The sequence below is a fragment of the Crocodylus porosus genome, unplaced genomic scaffold (assembly GCF_001723895.1).
Source record: "Crocodylus porosus isolate Cpor-Errol unplaced genomic scaffold, CroPor_comp1, whole genome shotgun sequence".
Lineage (NCBI taxonomy): Eukaryota > Metazoa > Chordata > Crocodylia > Crocodylidae > Crocodylus > Crocodylus porosus.
The window spans coordinates 42,891,214-42,914,125 of record NW_017728907.1 but is presented as its reverse complement, the minus strand read 5'-3'; the positions used below and the strand labels follow the sequence as shown (position 1 = coordinate 42,914,125).

Sequence of the window (22,912 nt, the reverse complement as noted above, 5' to 3'; positions counted from 1 at the left end):
AAGGTAAATTCAGATTAGACATCAGGAGGCGCCACTTCACTGTCAGGGCAGCTAGGATCTGGAACCAACTTCCAAGCGAAGTGGTGCTGGCTCCTACCCTGGGGGTCTTTAAGAGGAGGCTAGACAAACACCGTGCTGGGTGTACTTAACCCCAGTACTTTTTCCTGCCAACACAGGGGGTTGGACTTGATGAACTGCTCAGGTATCTTCCGACCCTAGAAACTATGAAACAAAAAAATGCTATGCAGTGGGTGGGTGCCCAAGCCCCCAAGCTACATATTCTACTGCATTATCTCTTGGCTTCACCTTTCTCCATTCTCTTGTGGTTACTGGCTTGGCTTGTCTTTTACAACTTTCCCTATTTCCACCCCATATTTATTTCTTCCCTTGTCCCTAGGGTCTTCCACAACCTGGTGCAAAAAGCAAATATGTAATACTTTTACTTAAAGAACATGAGGAAACTGGAAAATGATGCAATATTAATCACAGGGGCTACATAAGTAGCTCCAGAAATGTGGGAGCAGCATTTGTATTGCTTTTATGTATGGGGAGAGTATGTGACCCACTTCACATAATGAGACTAGAAAGCAAGCAAACAAAAGTTGTGACAGTATAAGTGAAAACATCTTGGACTTGTCTTGCCCACATCTTAGTTATGGCAGCATGGAGAATCAGGGATTATTTTATGTCCCTTTTGATTAAACTTTTTATGTGACATCTGATTAGCCAAGGAGAATCTCAGCTCTCAGCTAAGCAAATTGTTTCTTTATAATGTGTATATATTATATATAATACACACAATATATACAGTATTATATTTATTTATATATAAAAACATAATGCAAGGCTATTATAGAACATTACACACACACGCACACAAATAAAACGGGGTTATACATATATATAATATATAATCCTGGAACATAAAATGCCACATAGCTTCATGAGCCAAGAGGACTTAAAAAATTATATACACTTCAGAAACTACAGTCTGGGTTTAAAACCTTGATGTTTAATAGGTTAAAATTGAAGAGAGAAAATGATGGGAGATAGCACAATCCACAAACATTGCTGATCCCTTGTCCCCTTTACTCCTCAAAAGCATTTCCCCTGTAAAAGAGTTGGCTGACATCATAGCATGACCAATGGTGACGATATGTGAGAACTCATGGCACTCAGGAGAGGTTCCTGAAGATTGGAAGAGAGCCAATATGGTGCCTATCTTCAAGAAAGGAAGAAAGAAAGATACAGGGAACTACAATTAGTTTGACCTCAATCCCTGGAAAGATCTTGGAAAAAATCATCAAAGAAACCATCAACAAGAGGCTAACGAAAGACAACATTCTGAGGGACAGCCAACATGGCTTCATTGCAGATAGATCTTGCCTGACCATCTTCATTTCCTTCTATAATCAGGTGATGCATTGCCTGGACAAAGGAGAAGAGGTTGATGTCATATATTGAGATTTCAAAAAAGCTCCACTTGGTCTCCCATGATGTCCTCATGGTAAAATTGGGGAACAGTGGCCTTAACAAACTTATGGTCTGATGGCTGGGGAACTGGCTTCATGATCAGACCTGGAGAGTGATAGTCGATGGAACCAAGTCAGCGTGGTACAGGGTGACCAGTGCTATCCAGCAGGATTCAGTATGTGGGACCAGTACTCTTTAATGTATTCATAAATATCTGGATTCAAGTGTCAGAAGTGAACTGGCTAAATTTCAGATGACACCAAATTATGGGGAAGTGCAGTCACACTAGAGAATTGGCTGGCAATTCCAGCTGATCTGGACAGGCTTACAAGGTGGGCGGATCAAAATCTGATGACTTAGATGTATAACACAGAGAAATGCTAGGTGCTCCACCTCAGGAGAAAAAACTCACATCATACTTATAGGCTTGGCAGTGCTATACTCACTAGCACCACAGCCGAAAGAGACTTGGGGGGTCATGACTGACCACAAGATGAACATGAGCCACCAATGCAATGCCGCAGCCGGCAAAGCAAATAAAACTGTGGTTTTCATCTACGGACACATCTCAAGCAAGACCCGAGAAGTCATCCACCTGCTTTACTTGGCCTTGGTGAGGCTGCAGCTGGAGTACTGCATCCAATTCTGGGCTCCACACTTCACAAACGATGTGCAGAAGCTTGAGAGAGTCCCGAGGAGAGCCACGTGCATGATTAGAGGTCAAGAGAACAGGCCTCGAGAGGCTGAGAGGCATGGGACTCTTCAGCCTGGAGAAGCGAAGGCTCAGGGGTGACTTGGTGACAACCTATAAGTATGTAAGGAGTGCGCATCAGGAACTGAGAGAACATATGTTCACCAGGGCACCCCATGGGGAGACAGGATCTTATGGTTACAAACTGCTGGAAGACCATTTTAGACTGGACATAAGGAAAGCTTCTTTTCTGTCCGAGTCTCCAGAGTCTAGAATAGCGCCCCCCAGAAGTGGTGCAAGCATCTACTCTGGATAGCTTTAAGAAATGCTTGGATGCTGAGCTTGCTGGGGTGATCTAACCCCAGCTGACTTCCTACCCCTTGGGCAAGGGGCTGGACCTGATGATCTTGCGAGGTCCCTTCCGCCCTAATGTCTATGAAATGTATGGAATCTATTATAATTTTGATTAATCAAGTGCTCTGGGATTGATATCATAGTGACAGGCATATAATAACCTGGCAAAAATTAGCTTTCTCCCAGGCTCTGCAACCATCCCACTGTTCCAAGAGTTATTACAAATCAGCAGTCCAGATAGTTCTTTGGCTTGGTCTCTTAAAAATCTTGAATGCAATTTATCTGGATCTGATGCTTTAAATCTTCACTCTTTGTAGTTGTTGTTTATAACACGTATCTATACTGCCAGACCTCATGTCCCTCTGTATAGCTTGCTCCATCCTGTATACAGTATAGCAATCAGAGCCATTCAGATGTATAGGATTTGTTACTTTAAGTTTGAGGACCACCTTTACATCAATATAGCTTTTGTTAAGACTACTTTATTTTTAAAAATCATTTTTTCCCAAAATATGTTTATACAACTCCAGAAAGATCAGGGTAGTGTAAGAATGCTCAAATACTGTATCATCCCAGCCAGGGCTTTGTCTAGCAGGGTCTTAAAAACCTCCAAGGATGGAAATTCCACAACCTCTCTGGGTAACCTGTTCCAGGGCTTTGCTACCCTCCTTGTGAGAAAGTTTTTCCTAATATCTAACCCAGGAGTGGGCAAAATACGGCCTATGGGCCAAATTCGGCCTACCATCTGGCCCACAGTGCCCACTAACAAATAGCATCCCACCCTTCCGCCCACAAGGGTAGAAGTGAGGCACCCAGGTGTACATTTGCCCCCAAATATACCCAATTGCACCTCACTCCCACCCTTGTGGGCAGAAGGGTCTGGCCCCGCCAGCATGCAGTTTCTGGGTGGGGCTGCTGCTGCAGTCATGGAAGTAGAAGCAGTAGCAGCAGGTGGGGTGCTCAGGGTGCAGGTGCCCGGCAGGGCACATCGCAGCAACAGGCGCAGCCTCCACCGAGCTGTCTGCATTGCTGGTGCTCCCTACCACTCACATGCAGCCCCTGCACTCTGGGCACAGGAGGAAAGCCTCAGGTGCTGGAGCTGGCTGCCTTTTCTGCTCGTCAGAGGAAGGTGCCTGTGGCTTCCCTTCCCTGACATGCAGCGCCGGTGGGGAAGGCAGCTGGCTCCAGCACGTGAAGCTCCAATGATATAGAAGGCCCAGAGGAGGCTGCTTCCCGTGCTGCGATGGGCAGCACTGGCTGGAGCAGTGCCCCTTTGGGCCCTGAGCACTCCACCTGCTGCTGCTGCACCATGGGGGGAGTGCGGAGGTCCCCACAGTCCCCACCCTCCCTCACACCCCACAAGCCGTACACACCCACACCCTGACCCCACACCCTTCACATATACACAACCCCCCAACATACCCTATGCCCCCCATAAATACAGCCACATCTCCTTACAAACTCCCACACACACGCCCCCCACCATACCCACACCCACCATACACACCCACAACACCCATATACCCCCCACAAAATACAAGACTAAGAATTTATTTTGTTATTATGTAATCACCTCTATATACAGTAGGCAAACAAAAATCATGACAAAATATTTTTGTAATAAAATTAAAATGTTACAGTAGGTGTTTGACTTTTAATGTATGATTTGTTTTTTTCTGGTTCTAAGATAGCAACCTCCCCTTGCCCTCCCCAACCCCAGGAGTATTTCTGGGGGCCGAGGGGAGAGACTTCCAGAGGCAAAGGTCAGGGGTTAGGGCAGCGGTGGGCAATTATTTCAGGCAGAGGGCCGCTTATTGAGTTTTGGGAAGCCATCAAAGGGCCACATGACAGGCAGCCAGGGGCAGATAAATATTAGTTTTCTAAAATTTTAGGGGCCCCATGGGCTGGATAGAATGGCCTGGCAGGCCGCATCTGGCCCGCGGGCCACATTTTGCCCACCCCTGGGTTAGGGGGGTGGGACTTCCAGTCCCAAGATGGTGACAAGAGGGCAGGGCACCTGTCAAGGGACAGGGCTACCCATACATCCCTCAACAGCTCACTAAAATGCATTAAGCAGGCATGCACCCAAAATAATTGCCCACCCTGATCTAACCTCAATTTCCCTTGCTGTGACTTGAGACCACTGTTCTTTGTTCTGTCATCTCTCACCACTAAGAACAGTCTAGCTCCATCCTCTTTGTAACCACCTTTCAGGTAGTTGAAGGCTGCTATTTAATCCCCTCTTAGTCTTCTTTTCTCCAGCATATAAGACCAGTTCCTTCTGACTCTCCTCCTAAATCATGTGCCTCAGCCCCATAATCCTTTCTGTTGCCCTCCACTGGATCCTCTCCAATTTGTCCACATCCCTTCTGTAGCGGGGATTCCAAAACTGGACACAGTACTCAAGATATGGCCTCATCAGTGCCAAATAAAGGGGAAGAATCACTTCCCTCAATCTGCTGGTGATTCTCCTACTAATACAGCTTGGTATGCCGTTAGCCCTCTTCACAGTAAGGCTACACTTTTGGGCCATATTCAGCTTATTGTCCACTGTAACCCCAAGGTCCTTTTTTGCAGAACTGCTGCTTAGCCAGTCAGGCCCCAACCTGTACGAGTGTATGGGATTATTCCATCCTAAATGAAGGACTTCCCATATGTCCTAATTGGACTTCATACAATTTCTTTTGGGCCAGTCCTCCAATTTGTTTAGGTCTCTCTAAATACTAGGTTTACTCTCCAGCATATCTACTACTCCCCCCAGCTTGGTGTCATCCACAAACTCGCTGAAGGTGCAATCCATCCTATCTCCCAGGTTGTTGATGAAGATATTGAACAAAACCAGCTCTAGGACTGACCCCTGGGGCACTCCAGTTGATATCAAGCCATTGATTATTATCCTTTGGGCCCAATGATCCAGCCAATTTTCTATCCACCTTACAGTCCATTCATCCAACCCATATTTCCTTAGCTTACTTGCAAGAATGTTGTTAGAGACCATATCAAAATCCTTGCAAAAGTCAAGGTATATCACATCCACTGCTCTTCCCACATCCACAGAGCCATCATAGAAGACAATCAGGTTAGTCAGGCATGATTTGCCCTTAGTGAATCCATGCTGACTGTTCCTAATCACCTCATTCTCAGAGTGCTTAGAAATGAATTCCTTGAGGACCTGCTCCATGATTTTTCCAGTGACTAAGGTGAGACTGACCAGTCTGTACCAGTTCTCTGGATTGTTCTTTTCCCCTTTCTTAAATATGAGCACTATATTTGCCCTTTTCCAATCATCCAGGACCTCTCCCAATTGCCATGAGTTTTCAAAGATGATGGCCAGTGGCTCTGCAGTCACATTGGACAACTCCCTCAGCACCCTTGGGTGCATCCCATCCAGCCCCATGGACTTGTATATGTAGTATATGTCCAGCTTTTCCAAATAGTCCTTCACCTGTTCTTTCACCACTGAGGGCTGCTCACCTCCTCCCAAACTGTGCTGCCAGGGGCAGTAGCCTGGCAGCTGATTTTCCCTGTGAAGACTGAGGTGAAAAAAGCCTTTTCTACATTCTCTATCACTAGTTGCCTCCTCCATTCAGTAAGGGACCCACACTTTCCCTGATCCTCTTCTTGTTACTAACATACTTATAAAAATCCTTCTTGTTACTCTTCATGTTCCTTGATAGCTGCAACTCCAGTTGTGCCTTGCCCTTCCTGACTTCATCCCTACGTGCTCAAGCAATACTCTTATACCCCTCCCTAATTGTTTGTGCTAGTTTCCACTTCTTATGAGCTTCATTTCTGTGATTTAGCTTACTGAAGAATTCACTGTTAAGTCAAGCTGGTTTTCTGCCATACTTGCTAGTCTTCCTGTACATTGGGATAGTTTGTTCCTGCACTCTCAGTGAGGCTTCTTTAAAGTACAGCCAGTTCTGGACTCCTCTCCCCCTCAGACTGGCCTCCCAAGGGATCTTGCTCATCAGTTCCCTAAGTCCAGGGTCCTTACTCCGCTGCTCACCATCCTTCCTTTCCTCGGGATCCTGGACTCAGTAATCGCGTGGTCACTGCTGCCCAACTTGCTATCCACTACTACATTCCCCACCAACTCTTCCCTGTTTGCAAGCAGCAGATGAAAAAGAGGATGGTCCCAAGTTGGACTTTCCAACATTTGCACCAGGAAGTTTCATAGTTTGTAGGGTCAGAAGGGACCTAAGCAGATCATCTAGTCTGACCCCTGCCATGAGCAGAAAAGGATGCTGGGGTCCTCCTTTTGAAGACCCCCAGGGTAGGAGCAAGCACCACTTCCCTTAGAAGTTGGTTCCAACTCCTAGCCACCCTGACAGTGAAATAGTGCCTCCTGATATCTAGCCTGAATCTACTCTCAGTCAATTTATGGACATTGTTCCTTGTTACCCACCGGTAGTGCTTGGGGGAACAGAGACTCTCCCATTGCCTGCTGGTCCCCCTTGGCAAGTTTATAGGCAGCCACCAGATCCCCTCACAGCCTTCTTTTATGGAGGCTGAACAGGTTCAGGTCCCATAGCCTCTCCTCATAGGGCCTGCCTTACTGCCCCCTAATCATGTGAGTGGCCCTCCTCTGGACCCTCTCCACGTTGTCCACATCCCTCCTGAAGTGCGGTGCCCAGAACTGGATGCAGTACTCCAGCTGCGGCCTGACCAGTGCCGCATAGAGGGGGAGGATCACCTCCTTGGACCTGCTCATGATGCATCTGTGGATGCATGACAAAGTGCGGTTAGCCTTCCTGACTGCGTCCTCACATTGGCGAACCATGTTCATCTTGGAATCAATAGCGACTCCAAGATCCTTTTCTGCTTCTGTGCTGACAAGAAGGGAGTTCCCCAGCCTGTAGGTATGCACCAGAAAGTTGTCCCTAACACTATCCAGAAACTTCCTGGATTGCCTGTGCACTGCTGTATTGCCCTTCCTGTAGATTTCAGAGTGATTGAAATCCCCCATGAGAGCCAGGGCCTGTGATCTGGAAACTTCCACTGGGTTTCTGAAGAAAGCCTCAAACACCTCATCCTCCTGGTCTGGTGGTCTATAGCAGGCACCTACCAGAGCATCACCATTGTTGTTCTCCCTCCTTACCCTAACCCAGAGACTTTCGGCAGGCCTATCTCCAGTTTTACACTGGAGCTCAGCAATCATACAGCTCTACAGACATCTGAGGTAACTAGCTGATTGCCCTACTTCTCCTGTAGTCTCCTCCTGCTTGTGCTTCCTCTAAGTCACCCACTTCCTCACCTACCTCAGAGTGTTGGTCTCTGTCCTTTGGCAAACATAATTTTTAAAGCCCTTCTCACTACGTTAGCAAGCCTGTCTGCAAAGATGCTCTTCCCTCTTTTCACTGGGTGGATCCTATCTCTTCCTAGCAATCCTTCTTCTTGGAACAACATCCTATGGTTGAAGAAGCCAAAGCCCTGCTGGCAACACCATCTGCTCTGCCATGCATTGATGCATCTGCTCCTGTGCTCTTCCCCTTGACCAGAAGGATCAAGGAGAAAACCACCTGAGCCCCTCTCCCTTTCACTCTTGCACCCAGAGCCCTGTGGTCACTTCTGATCTGCTCAGGGCCCCCCCCCCACCATGGATGCCCACATGGATGAGCAGCATATGGTAGCAGTCAAAGGGCCAGATGAGTCTCAATAATCCTTCCATGACATCTCAGATCCAGGCTCCAGGCAAACAACAGACCTCCTGAGACAACGGGTCAGGCTGGCAGATGGATCTGCCCAATTTGCATTGGGACTCTAAACTGTCCTCTCTTTCTGTGCTATCCTTCTCTCCTTATTTTAAGTCATGGTGTTGCCAAACTTCCATTTATTGAATATCGAACTCCATAAATATTCAAAAGTACTGGAGATACTCCTCGTTCTGTTGAACAGAAGTCACTGTGAGCATACTTAAAAGCCCTAATTGTTTTGAGCCTGAAAACAAGAAGTACAACTGTTCTCCCCTGAGAGGTTATTTACAGCACACAGCCAGGATCTCAGGATATTCATCACTACATTATCAAAAACCTAGCATACTGTCTTTCGATATACAAGTCAGGATCAGTGTCATATCATCCAGCAGAGTACACAGTGTATGAATCTGGGAATAGACTCACCATTTATCTGATGCAACAAAGAAGAAAATATTGAGGGAAAATCTCTCTTAGTAGCTCAGTTTTCTCCTAAATATTGATGTCAACATCAAAACCAAAATATCTGCAAACCAAACTGAATGAAAGTCTGCAGAGAGTTTAAAAACCTGTATTTTTCCTGTTTAAAATGGCATGAATCCTCTGAGTTTAGTGGGTACAGAAATGAGTAGCAACAAAACAACTCAGTTCTGCCACATAAGTGTAGAAGGCTGGCAAAAGCAGACCTTTAATATAGGTGTTTATTTGTCTAGTAGTTTTATTGGACCCCTCTGGGGTGGGCAAAATGTTGCCTGTGGGCCAAATGCAGCCTGCCAGGTCATTTTATGTGGCCTGCGGGGCCACTGAAAAATCTAGAAAATTAATATTTATCTGCCCCTGGCTGCCTGTCATGTGGCCCTCGATGGCTTGCCAAAACTCAGTAAGCGGCCCTCTGCCCAAAATAATTGCCCACCCCTGTTTACACTATGGTAGCTAAGTTTGATTTAGACAGAATAGAAGGCGGTTATTCAGACCATCCTAAATCTATTTAGGACATAGAGAAAAAAAATTGTAGTTCAGAATCTCTATAAATTCCTGCAGTCACAAACAAAGCAGCCATGGAAACAGGAGCGCACCTACAACTGCATAGTACAGTGCATGTGTTACAATTCCAAATGATTTCCCTATAAACTCCCACTTGAATTTTATTAAGAGCCTGTTTCCAAATAACATTTTTCTTCAAGTACAGAACCCAGAATGCATTTTGCCATACCTGCATCATTTTGTACACATCTACACGTGCTTTAATGTGCATCAGCCTATTTTAATGCATCACTAAAAAATCATGCTATTTAGCCTATTAAAATAGGGTAATGAGCATTAAGCATAATTTTAAACCATGCTCTTTAGTTCATTAAGACAGGTTAATGCACATTTTCCTAGTATTTACAGTGCATCAAAGCAGACTCAATTAATTAGGTCTGTTGGATTGTGGTGATTACACTCCTGGAGCACATGTAGAAGTGCCCTCACAATGGAGGTATTAGATTTAATGTGCATTAACTAAAGCACATTAATGCACATGTAGATGTGCCCTTTAATATTAGATTTTAAAAATCTATACAAACAAAAAAAGAGCACTGGGTCACATCTGCCCAAAGAACCTTGCCTTCTGGGTCTCAGACTGTTTTGGTTGGATATGACTGACTCTTGATTTTCTCCCTGGTCAATCAGCATTTTTCTGGTCATTTTGTCATACTTCTGTACTTCCCATACAAACCTTTCTTTTATCAGAGCCCAACTCTCACTTCCTACTGGCTTCAGAGCCTACCAATCTCTTGCATAACTTTCTGCTTTGTGGTAAAATGTTCTGAATGACAGGGATGTATCGTATGATATACATCTGGTTCCTGTATTGTAATAGGGCTGTTCTCTGAACTGGTACAATTTTCTTTTTATTACTGTTTTTTTGTTACTTTTAAATACACATTTTAAGAATGAAAACCAACATGTTGAATCTAAGGAGACAATTATTTCAGGCGCTATGCTCTAAATTGTTTCAGGCTCCTTTTAAAGGTATCAGAGGGAATCTCTGTCATAAAGCAAATAGTAAATAATGTTGACTTTTTGCTTGTGTCAGCAACTGTGAAAGTGCCCACAAATTCAAAATATTTTCCATCATTGCTGCTTAATTTTTGGTTGGAATGAGGAAACGTAGTCTGTAAGTATGCCACATGCCATAAATTTTAGTGGTTTTCAATATAAAAGAGGATAATGAAGCTACACAGTTGAGTGGGATTGTCCTGCTTTTGGAAGCTTATAAAGACTTAGACAACAGTAATCAAAAGATACACAGAACTGAAAAAAAAAAGCCAAAAAAGCTGATTTTATGTTTTGACCAAAGCTCGAACAAATAAAAAAGGAAAACTCCAACATAAGAATAATAATAATGCATTAACATGAAAAGCATTAAACAGAGTATAATATTGTTCCTTATATTACTTAGTTTATAATATTTTGTGAAAGAAATATTTGTGGCAAGGAACAGGATGCTGCATAAACTGTAATGTCAATGAACATGTATTTTGCAACCTGAGATACAGTTTGGGCCAAGGGAAGTAATGATGCATTTACAAATCCTAAATAACACTGCTTTATTAGTCAATGCTTGCTATGACTTAAATCATTATTTTCAGATAGTGTATATTTCTACTTATAATAAATCTGAAACATGATGTTTTAACAATGGAATCATTATGTTCCCTCAAAAGCTTCCAGAACATATATGCTTATTTTACAAGTAAAAATTGTGGCGGGGTGGGGTTCTCTGCTTTCTGTAAACTAAATTTTGAAGTGAAGCATCAAGCTGGGTATAATTTGCTCTCATGCAATGTTCTTAGCATTAAATATTGTGTAGCACAGAATTTGCCCACTTGTGCAACCTGATTGCCTTCAGCGAAAGGCTGGAATTTAGTATGCAATTCTGCTGAGAGTGAACAAGAGGCTGTAGTATCCATCTCTGCCTGTTGTGCTTTATTTTATTTTATTTCTAGGGATTACAGAACTAAAAGCAGTAGAAAATATTTTTAAATGTATAGTACATGATCCTGCAAGAAGTTCCAAGTAAGAATATTCCTACACTCATGCAGAGACCCAGTAAAGGCAATGGATCTCTGTGGAAGGAGGGGGTCTCCAGTACAAATCCCCAACTGCAGGATCAGGACCAAAATTAAGTAAATGAAGCTGAATGAAATTTGTTGACTAAAATGGAGCCATTTTTATAGACTCTTTTCCAGGTAGAATCTTATTTTAGGGTTCCTTGTTTGTACAAGTTTACCATTTAACAAATGTAAAAGATTATGAAAATGCATTTCATCATATGAAACATATGCTTTGAAATTTGTTATTCTTTGTCCTCCAAAAGAACACAAATAGAAAAATTAGCAGCCAATACACAACCTTTAGGCTCTGAAATTCTCTTTCACAAAAGGCCTGCACATATAGTATAGATCCATGTTCTTGTAGTGATTAAAAATATTATTTTCAAGAATTATCAATATCCCAGATTCAAAGATGGAATGCCAAAAATACTTAATATCACAGGATTTTGTTACCATTTGTTAAACATAAAAAGGTTGATTTAGCACCCTTTGGGCATGTTTACATATGTAATAAGTCACAACTAAATTTACTGCGCGGTAACTGATTTTGGCAGGTGTCTACACATGTAGAGAACTGGCAGTAAATTTAGTGCCAGTTCCCTCCACCTCTGCCATGTCCCCCTTTGGCCACCAGGGAGAGCTCCAGCCTGTGGACCCAGCTGCCAGCACTTGGCAGTCATTTTGAAGCCAGACCCAGCTGCCAGTATGTGGCAGCCATCTTTAAAACACACCCTGGCTTTGTGCAGTCTGGCCAGACACTTTCTGTGTTGAGAGAAGCAGTGTGGCATGGACACAGGCAGCACATAGCAGCTCTGCTCCTGCCCCATATGCACTTCTCAGCCATGGCTGCCCCAGCCCCTGTCTCTGGCACCCAGGGTCCCCAGATCCTCCTAGCCACCTCAGTCATCCTGTTGGCCCACCATTGTCATCCTACCCCTCCTCTTCTGGAACCCAGTCTACCAGCTACTCCTGTGGCTGATAAGACCCTTCAACCAGGCACCTGGACCCCCACCAGGCCCATTTTAACTGGTCCCTTGGAAGAACCCATGCCCTCATGAAGTGCACCCTTGGCCACCTCAGAGACCACTGGCGGTCCCTCGTAGCCTGCCTCAAGGTAGCCAAAACCTCCCCGGGTCATGGTCACAGCATGCATGATGCACAATATTTGCAAGGCCTGAGGAGAGGCTTTCAGGGAGGCCTGGGCAAAGAAGACATGCTGGGTGGAGGTGGCCTGGTGGAGGTAGCATGAGCTGCAGTGGCAGCGCCAGCAACAAGTGCCCTCCAGTGAGGCCCCAGGTGAGCCACGCACCTGCCAGCAGGGGCCAGGGCACTGCATGCAGGAGGCCCTGGTGGATCAACTCTTACAGCACTCCCTACTCTAACCCACCTGCCCTATTGCCCACCTCCAGCACCACTTGTCTGCCAGCATGGGAGGATGGGCTAGCTGGCGTGAGGAGGGTGCAGGAGGGAGGGTGGGCACTGCCATCACTTGCCAGCCAGCACAGAGGGGCATGGGATACAGGTGCAGCAGCACTGGCAGCAGAGGCTATGCCCTGCTGGCACTTGCCCCCCAGCCTCCCAGGTGGTGTCTAAGGGTGACATCCATTCTGCAGCTCCATACCTCCTCTACACTGCAGCCCATGCCTTGCAGATGGCATCCCAGGTAGCTAAGCTCACCTGGAGCCTCACAACTCCACTGCAACCAGCAAGCCTCGGGCCTCTCAGAGATCTTACAGGTCTGGGCTTTCCTTAGCCAGGTCTGTGTGTGTGTGTGGTGGCTGGAGGTTATAAGGCTGAAGGAAACCCACCTTTCACCAGAGAGGTTTGTGGTTCTGGCATTTCTTGGGGGCTGCCGCACCACCAGCACTCCCACCAGGCCTCCCAACCCTGGAAGGGTGCAGTTTTAGGTCATGCCGAGGACTTGGGGTCCTCCTTCCCCATAGCCCCAGTCCATACCTCCAAGTTCACCCTGCAATGGGAGTTCAGTAGGGAGATGTTCTTCCCTTGCTGACTGGTGACTGAGTGCTACCTCTGTCTCTAAAAATGGGGCATTAAATGGTGGAGTATTTTTGATCAAAAAGGGAAATAGGTGCAGACGGAGTGAGGAGGGTGGTTCTCACTCTGTCTGCATATGGAGCTTGGGAAAACCCAGCAGTGAGAGGTTCACTTTGAGGAATGCCAGCTGCTCCAGCAAACCAGAATCCAAGGAGGTATGGTGGGCTGTCACTGCATCCCCAGTAATACTGAACACCCTCTCGCTCAAAACACTGGTCGGTGGACAGGACAGATATTCCTGGGCAACCGTGGCCAGATCCTGCAACATCTGGCAGTGGCTTTCTCAGTAGGACAAGGGGTCACAGAGCAGCAGCTCCGTGTCCTCGGCAAGATAGGTAGCCACTAAGGCCTCAGCGCTACCTGCCCAATACTGGGGTCTGGTGAATCTGGACCCCAACATGGAAGCCATGCCCTTGGCCCACATTGGCAGCATCTGCATGGAGGAGATTGGCTTGTAGATGGAGAGCTGGGATGGAACAGTGGTTTCCCTCCTCTTCCACATCCCCCCACCTCTGCCCTTTTGCCTCCCTGACTCTGTTCACCAGCACCTCCATCCAGTGATCCAGGGTTTTGCTGGTGCACATGCTCCCCTTCACCCTCAGGTCGCACATGGCCACCAGCACATGGACCGTACTGGACTGGAATGGATCCAGCCATTTCTTTATGCCCTCCTTCAGCTGCTTCACCAGTGCTTGCACATCTAGTGACAGCAGTAGACCACCAAGATCTGGGAGATGGTGTCCCACTCCATTTCAAGGGGGCCACTGATCCCAGTCTCCCCAAGCATGGCCTTCTGTTGCTCCACGAGCCTCTCGAGCATCAGGTACATGGAGTTCCACGGAGTCTGCACATCCTGCATGATTTTGTGCTGCAGGATGCTCAGCTCTGCCAGTTTGTCCCACAGCATCTTTCCCCCCTTGATGATCCAGTGGAAGTAGCCCACCACCTTCCTGCATTTTGAAATAAGCTGGCTGGTTGCGACAGCACCATCACTAGCAGCCCTGTCCCCCTCCAAGGCCTATGAGGTGGAACTTGTGTGCCACACAGCAGATGCCAACAAAGTTGTCATCATGCACCACCTTAACCATATTGGCCCCCCTGTTGGTGACCATGAAACTGTGGGTGAGCTCGCCCTGCCCAACAAGCCCCCCCTGCACCATGCGGTTCATGGCCCCCATGATCACTGTTGCCATGTGGGACTCATCCATCACTTCTGCTTGAAACAGAGCCCACTGACAGCCTAACTGATCATACCAGTGCCTTGTGAGGGAAAGGTAGGCATAATCTTCACCCCATCTGCTCCAGATGTCTGAGGTGAAGTATAAGGGCACCTGCAGACCTGCTCTGTGCAGCTCCTCCCTCAAGTACTCCCTGCATGCTTCATATAGGGAGGGCACCACCATCCTGCTGAAGGTGGTGCATACGGGCATACAGTATGATGGGGCCACAAGCACCATGAGCCACCCGAATCCTGGCCGCTCAACAAAGGAGAAGGGCTGGCCATCCAGAGCAAGCATCTCCCCAATGCTCTCGGTGACCTCGCTCGCCTTTGGAATGTGCCCCCCTTTCCATCTGCCTTTCTCCCACTGGTCCAGTGTGGTATGCCTCTGCTCCTGATGGATGGGGTCTTTGGAGCAAGAGGGGGACTTCCCTTTGAGCACACTCCCACTGGTGCCAGGCTGAGAAGGAGCAAGGGCAAGGGGATGGTGCCTCCTGAGATGCATCAGTTTCCCCATGGTGCTGAAGTGTTTCACCTCCTTGCCCAGCTGGTCTTGCATCAGCAGTTCAGGCAGATAGCATATGTGGGATCATCTGCCACCTCAGAATGATCCCATACCACACTACCCCCTCGCTTCTTGGGTGTAGGTGTGGATCCTCCCTTATCCCCCTCCTCAGCAGGCAGAGGCACAACAACAGGGTAAGCTGAGGCACCTTCCTCCACAACCTCCTCCACACTGCCTTCCAGAAAAGGAGACCTGGATCTAGGGGAACTTCGAGAGGTGTGGAGCACAAACTCAGATTCCCCACCTCCTTCCCCAGAACTTCTCTGGCTATGGCACTCAGCTCCACTGCTTCCAGATCCAGGTCCTCCTCTGCCACTGGAAGGCTCAGGCTGGGAACTGAAATTGAGGTGGAAGAGACTGTCATGCCGGTGCTTGTCATGCTGGTGGTGCTGGGGGTTATCATTATTGCTGGTGTTAGTGGAGGTGGGGCGGGTGCAGACACTGCTCCCATGTTCTTGCTCCCATAGCACCAGAAGCCTCATGGTTGCTAGGGGAAAGGGTGCATCTTTTTGGTGGGGGGAGGGGGGCTTGCAGCTCTCCCTCTGTTCCCTCTGCCCCCACCCCCCCACCAGAGTGCTGGGCACCTGCCTTCCCAGCACGCTTCATGTTTGGTATGCTGGAAAATGTGTGTCTCTGTGTGTACAACAAAATCGGTGCTAACCGGCACCTTACAAGCCGGCATGCTTTGTTAACCAGCATGCTGGCTTTTAAGGGCTTGTAATGGAAAAGTGAAACTTGAAGTGCCCACCATGGCACTTCCGGTTTCATGGAGCCCCCATGGCCTGGGGGAAAGCAGCCTGTGCTACCAAGCCCCCATGGCCCGGGGGCACAACAGGCTGTGCGGGTCCCCCCGCCCTGTCCCTCAGGATCCACAGGGCCTGTGGGAGGGGCAGCAGTGCGGCAGGAGGGGCGGCAACACAGTGGGAGGGGCGGCAACGCCCCAGACACAGCGGGACAGGCGGCGGCCCAAACAGGCAAAGATGCCAGTTCAGGCCGCTCAGTTATCTGGCATATTTTGTTATCCAGCACCCTCCATTCCCCGTGGGTGCTGGATAACAAAGCTGTTACTGTGTATGTGTAGTGCTTTTCTGCACAGTGATGAGACACTGCTAGGCAAAGCTCAGCTTTCTTTTTGTTTGGGGTGAACCCCTCCCCCCCCCACAAGATAACAGGATTTTTCATTTTTCCAGTAACTCACTGGAGTACTGAATAAACAGTGTGTGCACTCCCCATAAAAAATAGCTTCATCCACAGGTCTGAGAATGCTGAATAGTTTTGACTTACAAATTAAATGTTCATAACAGTTTCCTTCTAAAATAAAAAGTAGTGATAAATACCGTCTTTAATTTCAGAAACCTTACATTTTCACTTTTTTCTGCTATCCAAAGCAACTAAGGTAGTATTATTATTTGGTACTATTTTTTTTGCTTCAAAATGTCAGCATTTTAAAACAACTCAGTTTTTATTGCGTTTTTATTGCATTTTTGTTTAGCTGTGGCTTATGAAAACATGGTTCACAAAAATGAGGTTTGTTTGCAATCACACTTGGAATGAATCATAATTAAAGCTGGATGCAAAATACTTAGAAGTGAATTGAATTATTCCCTATGATTTAATGGGCCCATAATCAGACTCCATATTATGCAACAACATTCATCTAATTTATTCACCCAATCCAGAAGTACCTGACTTTGTTTGTTTTTCCCAATAGTTTGATGCAGATAGAGATGAAGAGGAAGTGTTCTATGACATAAGTTTGGCCGTCGACAATAAGATATTTACTCACAAAGAGGCCATGGCAGGTAAGTTACTGTACAAGTATAAAGAACTACTTACTTCCAACAAAATGTAGTAGAGATGTCTGTTTTTCATACCTCTCAAATATGGATAAACATACAACAGCAAGCTCTTGATCAATGTACACAAACAGCTACAATTCTGTTGGCATTTGAAAGCTTCCTGAAAGCCTGCAATAGTCTTATTTTCCCCACATTCTGACACAGTCAGAATATAGTTTGGAATTTAAAAAATGAATAAAAATGTACCAGAAAGAGGAATTTAGCGCCAGCAAATTTCTTATTGAAAGTGGCAGTAAAACCTTTCGGCACAATATGTCTGCCCCTTGCAAAACAAAGAGTTCTTACTATTTCTCATCCCTTCTGTGAATCACTTTTTGCATAAGCAGCTTTGAATGCAAGCTCTGATGGTCAGTTCTTGGATATAATGCCCCCAAAAAACTGGTTGTTTTTTGGTAGGTAGTCTTTGGTAGTCTTCAAGTCTCTTCAGGTTTATGTCTCGTTTATTAAGGACCATGAAAGGACAGAAAGGGCTTCTTTTCAGAGCAGAACAAGAACATGTACATTAACATTTTGCCGTGCTTCTATTGTCACATCTTATCAGGATGGCTACATTATTATGAGAGGAACAAAGTAAGGAGTGTACTAAGCTAACATTTTATTTATATACAAAAAGAAATGGAGATTTAAGGCTTGGACCCATGATTTTTTGCAACTGTTAGAACTGTGATTTCAGGTCCAAGCGGTCAGTATTTTGTAGAACGAGTCCCCTAGTCCTAACCAACGAATTAAACTTTTAGTACTTATGACCACTTAGTGTCATTGGTTCAGAATCTATAAACAGTAATACGTGATATTGTACAGCAGGGTTTGTTTGTTTTTAAAGAGAAGTCTTATTTGCTCCAATTTGAATGGTTTCAAAGAAAGAGGGAGAAAGGGATAAGGACTACCAAAAACATTGTTTTCATAGCTCAAAAACAAGCAGGCAAAGCACCTAATGAGAAAAGTCCCCCTCAATAATTTTATTGTTACACACTAGAATCCCTAGCTGCCTCCAGATAAATCAGATAGGTTGTGAGATTACTTTCCACTGTCTTGCAAAATGGCACAAAAATACCAGTGTGGGATAATTCCTTGTATAAATTGCCAACCTTATTAAAAACAAACTAAATGTAGAGTAAACCACATAATTGAACCAACCTTTGTTGCAGGAAAAACCTGCCTGCCATAAATTAAGTAAATAGGATAGCTTTACTTGTAATAAAAAATGATCTTCTGGGAGTTGTCAAGAAAAAAGGCATTGATGAAGCAGAAAGAAATCTGGTAGGAGTAACAAATCTATTAGCTCCTTTCAACAACGATGGGGATTCATTTCTGTCTTACACACAGACAGAAATGTAAATTCTCCAGCTGAGAGAATAATTTAACCTATAAAAAGAAATTGCTAGCAAGTCTGTCTGTTAGAGTTAGCAACCACTACAGCAGCTGTGGTATAAAAATCAAAGATCAGCACAACATACAGATAGTCACACAAGTACAGCACAAGGTAGCTAGGCACAAATATCAACCTCAGGGGTCCTCAGTTCAAAAAGAAGATAAAGTTTATTTGGTAGAGAGAAGAATGCTGAAAATATTCTTACCAAAAAAAAAAAGTTTCTAATAATAAGCTTACAGAGACAACTTACAAAGCTTTCTCCATTCAGTGATCTGATTCCCATTCCTTTATGCTTAGCCTTACACACAAAGTGAAGACATTAGCTCCAAACCGTCTACTGCATAATGATACAAAAAAGCTAATACATGGAGTTAAATTATACCTACCTGTGACCCAAGAATTCAGAAAATAAACATGGGGAAAAAAATAAATAGTACATAAGATCAAATTCTGACAAGTCAACACTTAAAAGCCAAATAATTTGTACAAAATCAACAATGATCATGAATGTGATCTCCTAGCACTTACAAGCCTGAGTCTACTTTTTAAAAAAATTATCCCCAAAATAAAATACAGTTATCAGAAAACTCAAAATCTTTTTCCACCAAACATTTTTGCCCAAAGTGTGTTTCTGCACAAGCCCCTATTTCTGTTTTACTTATGAAGCAATAAGTTTATGCAACAAAAATCACATTCCAAAGCTGTTTACACATGGGGAGACAAAAGCCTAATGTGTTGGGAACTACTTATTTCAGTCTGACACAGCAAAGTTTTAGAGAACTCGCACAATGGTTATCAGCCTGTCCTGGATGTGAGGTCTTTGTGGGAGATCCCAGCAAGCACAAGGTGAGATTGTCACCAACAAAGTAATCTCTATTCAGTGTCTTTACAGGCACCATAGATTCAGATTGCCAAAACTTCTTATATGAGGGAGGCAGCAGATAGCATCGCTGCTCCTCCAAGTACCCATCAATAGTTGAGTACTGTGATATATGCTGAGAAGGATTTTTGCCTTTAGCCTTTCTTGTTCCATAGCACAGGGACCTTGTAATATGGCTTCATTCGCCTTCTGAATAGGCATTTAAAATGTGGTAATCTAGTTACCAAGTTAAAAATAACTTCGTGTCCATTAGGATTAACATGGTGCTTCTACATGAGACATTTACTGCAGTTGACTAATTAGCTCCACAGTAAATGTCTCGTGTCTACATATGCAGGACTGAACTACTTAAGTCTGCAGCAGGATAGTATTTGTAAATACTCTGCAGCAATGCATGTGTAGATGCTGGAGGGGCTGGCTAGGGTATGAGGCTGCTTCAGTGCAGGAGCTTCCTGCCAGCTAGCCCTGCATTGGAGCACCCCCATTCCCCAGCCAGCCCCTCCACAGTAGGTTCAGCTGGGTCAGAACAGCCCCATGCTGGGAGGCTGACCCACCCTGGTCCCCTGCCAGCCAGGGCTGCTCCAACCCAGCTCAATGTGCTGTGATCCTAGGTGCACGTGTAAATGCAGCACTGGAAGCAATAAACTCTGGCATAAACTGTGCCAGAGTTTATTCAGTTGAATTAATTGCATGTGTTGATGCATCCATAAGATAACAGTCAAATTAAATGCTCTTTGCTTGTTTCAGAGACATTTCTAAAGAAAAAATATTTAGCCCCAGTTCAGTTGGTCTTTTAATCCTGTTAACAATAATGGAGATGAAATGTCTAAGCACACTTTGTTTTTGTCATCATAATTAACAAGCCAGACCTTGTGTTCCTCTTATAAGATGCATTTGCAACCAACTACGCAACAAATATTTAGAGAAGAAAAACAAAAGAAACTGCTGTGTGTTTTTTGTGGGTTATAATGATATTCTTCTTCACTGTTGCCTTTCATGATATATTAAGGCTGTTGCCAAGGACAACAACCTGTCATGAAATTCCACTGTAGAAGACTGCAGTAAGGTGTATATTAGAAGCATCTTACTGAGAGCAAAAATGAAACTGCTAACATTCTAGGGCCAAATCAATCCTGTAATAAATTGATTTTTCTTACAGTATGTTCCTCTTGAAGATTGTTTCCCAAGTGTTACTCCAGCTGAAAATGTTAATATTTAAGATTTATTAAAAGCTTTTTAGACAATTTTTACAGCAAGTTCTATGTAAAAATATATAAGGATGGTTTATTGTGTTAAGTTTAACAGGTTTGCCTACAGGTTAAAAAAATACAAACACAAACAGTTCAAAGAGCCTGCTTAACCAATTTGCATCAATGTAAATGCAAGGAGCTGGCAAGCATCATAGGAGTTGGCAAGCATCATAGCTCAGCCCCTGGCATGGCTCTTTGAGATCTCCTGGCGCTCTGGTGAAGTGCCCAAAGATTGGAAGAAGGCCAATGTCATGCCTATCTTCAGGAAAGGGAGGAAAGTGGATCCGGCAAACTAAAGGCCCATCAGCCTGACCTCTATCCTGGGGAAGGTCTTGGAAAAGATTATCAAGGAGGCCATCCTTAACAAACTAGCTGATGGCAACATCCAGATGGATAGCCAGCCCGGGTTTGTTGCAAGTAGGTCTTGCTTGACCAATCTCATTTCCTGTTTACGACCAAGTGACCTATCACCTGGACAAGGGGGAAGAGATTGATGTCATATATCTCAACTTTAAAAAAGCCTTTGGTCTGGTATCTCATGATCGCCTCTTGGCAAAACTGGCTAATTGTGGCCTCGACCTCACCACGATCCGCTGGCTGGGGAATTGGCTCCGCGGCAGGACCCAGAGGGCGATGGATGGAAGTCAGTTGTCATGGTGCGCTGTGACCAGTGGGGTCCCTCAAGCCTCTGCCCTAGGGCCTATACTTTTTAACATGTTCATTAATGATGTAGACATTGGTGTCAGAAGCAGACTGGCCAAGTTCGCTGATGACACCAAACTCTGGGGTAAAGCATCCACAGCTGAGGACAGGAGGGTGATCCAGGCAGAACTTGATAGGCACATGAAATGGGCGGACAAGAACCTTATGGTGTTGAACACCGAAAAATTCAAGGTTCTCCACCTTGGGAGGAAAAACCTGCAGCATCCTTATAGACTCGGCAGTGCTACGCTGGTTAGCACTACAGATGAAAGGGACTTGGGGGTCATGATTGACCACAAGATGAACATGAGCCTTCAATGCAATGCTGCAGCTAGTAAAGTGGGCAAACCACTGACTTGCATTCATAGATGCTTCTCAAGCAAATCCCTGGATGTCATTCTCCCATTGTACTCAGCCTTGGTGAGGCCGCAGCTGGAGTACTGCGTCCAGTTTTGGGCTCCACAATTCAAAAAGGATGTGGAGAAGCTTGAGAGAGTCCAGAGGAGAGCCACGCGCATGATCAGAGGTCAGGAAAACAGACCTTACAACAACAGACTGAGAGCTATGGGGCTCTTTAGCCTGGAAAAGCTCAGGCTCAGGGGTGATCTGATGGCCACCTACAAGTTTATCGGGGTGCTCACCAGAATCTGGGGGAACATTTGTTCACCAGAGTGCCCCAAGGGATGACAAGGTGTTGAATGGTCACAAACTCCTCCATGACCGTTTCAGGCTGGACATAAAGAAGAACTTCTTTACTGTTCGAGCCTCCAAGGTTTGGAATAGACTGCTGCCGGAGGTGGTTCAAGCACCCACTTTGAACACCTTCAAGAGACATTTTGATGTTTATTTTGCTGGGATCCTATGATCCCTGCTGACTTCCTGCCCCTGGGGCAGGGGCTTGGACTCGATGATCCTCCAGGCTCCCTTCTAGCCCTAGTGTCTATGAAATCTATGAAATCTAATGTTCCTCCCTTTTTATGGCAAGTTAAATTAATCACAGCTAAATTTAGGTAGATTAGTACAATTCAGCTCTGTGATATAACTGAACATAGTGAACTGAAGAAAAACCATGGTTGTTATCTGCATTCATGAAAAACTGCTGGTTAACACCTTTTCAGTCAATGTGAACTGCACCTTGTTACAGATGGTCATACAATGCTTTTGTGTACCTCTCAGGATCAAAACAGAAATCAGCAAACAAAGTGAATCAAGCTGTCCCAGGTCCCACACTGACCCGTGCCTCATATGGAAGTACAACTTAGCAAAGGTCCTGACCTGGAGGCATGGGGTGCTGGGGATTCCCTGAGTCCCATGCTACCCTGTACCTTTACATGAAGCACAGGACCTGTGCGGGCTTTCCCTGTTTATGGAGCCTCATTCCTGAGATTCCCTGAAGAGGCTTTCTATTAGCAGAGTAAGCTGGGCAGTAGGGCTGTGCAAAGCTTTCGTCCATGATTCAATTCAGCAGAGATTCGGCCCAATTCAGTGACCAAATCTCCGTATCCAAATTGAATCAGAGGACCCTTTAATCTCTCCGAATCGAATTGTAACCCTCCAAATCGATTTGGAGAGATTCTGAGATTCAGACCTAGACACAGCTTTCTATGTTTTTTCTACATACCTCTAGGTACCAGGTGGTTTCATAGTTTCATAGTTTCTAGGGTTGGAAGGGACCTGAGCAGATCATCTAGTCCG

At 45.3% G+C, this 22,912-nt stretch overlaps 1 protein-coding gene across 1 annotated transcript in view; it reads left to right on the top strand.

Annotated features, from left to right (window-relative positions):
- Window positions 1-22,912, top strand: part of AK5 (adenylate kinase 5) — a 148,711-nt gene that overhangs the window by 60,847 nt on the left and 64,952 nt on the right. Inside the window, exon 7 of the mRNA XM_019530609.1 lies at window positions 16,866-16,956. Coding sequence (XP_019386154.1) covers window positions 16,866-16,956 — 91 coding nt within the window. The remainder of the gene's footprint in view (window positions 1-16,865; window positions 16,957-22,912) is intronic.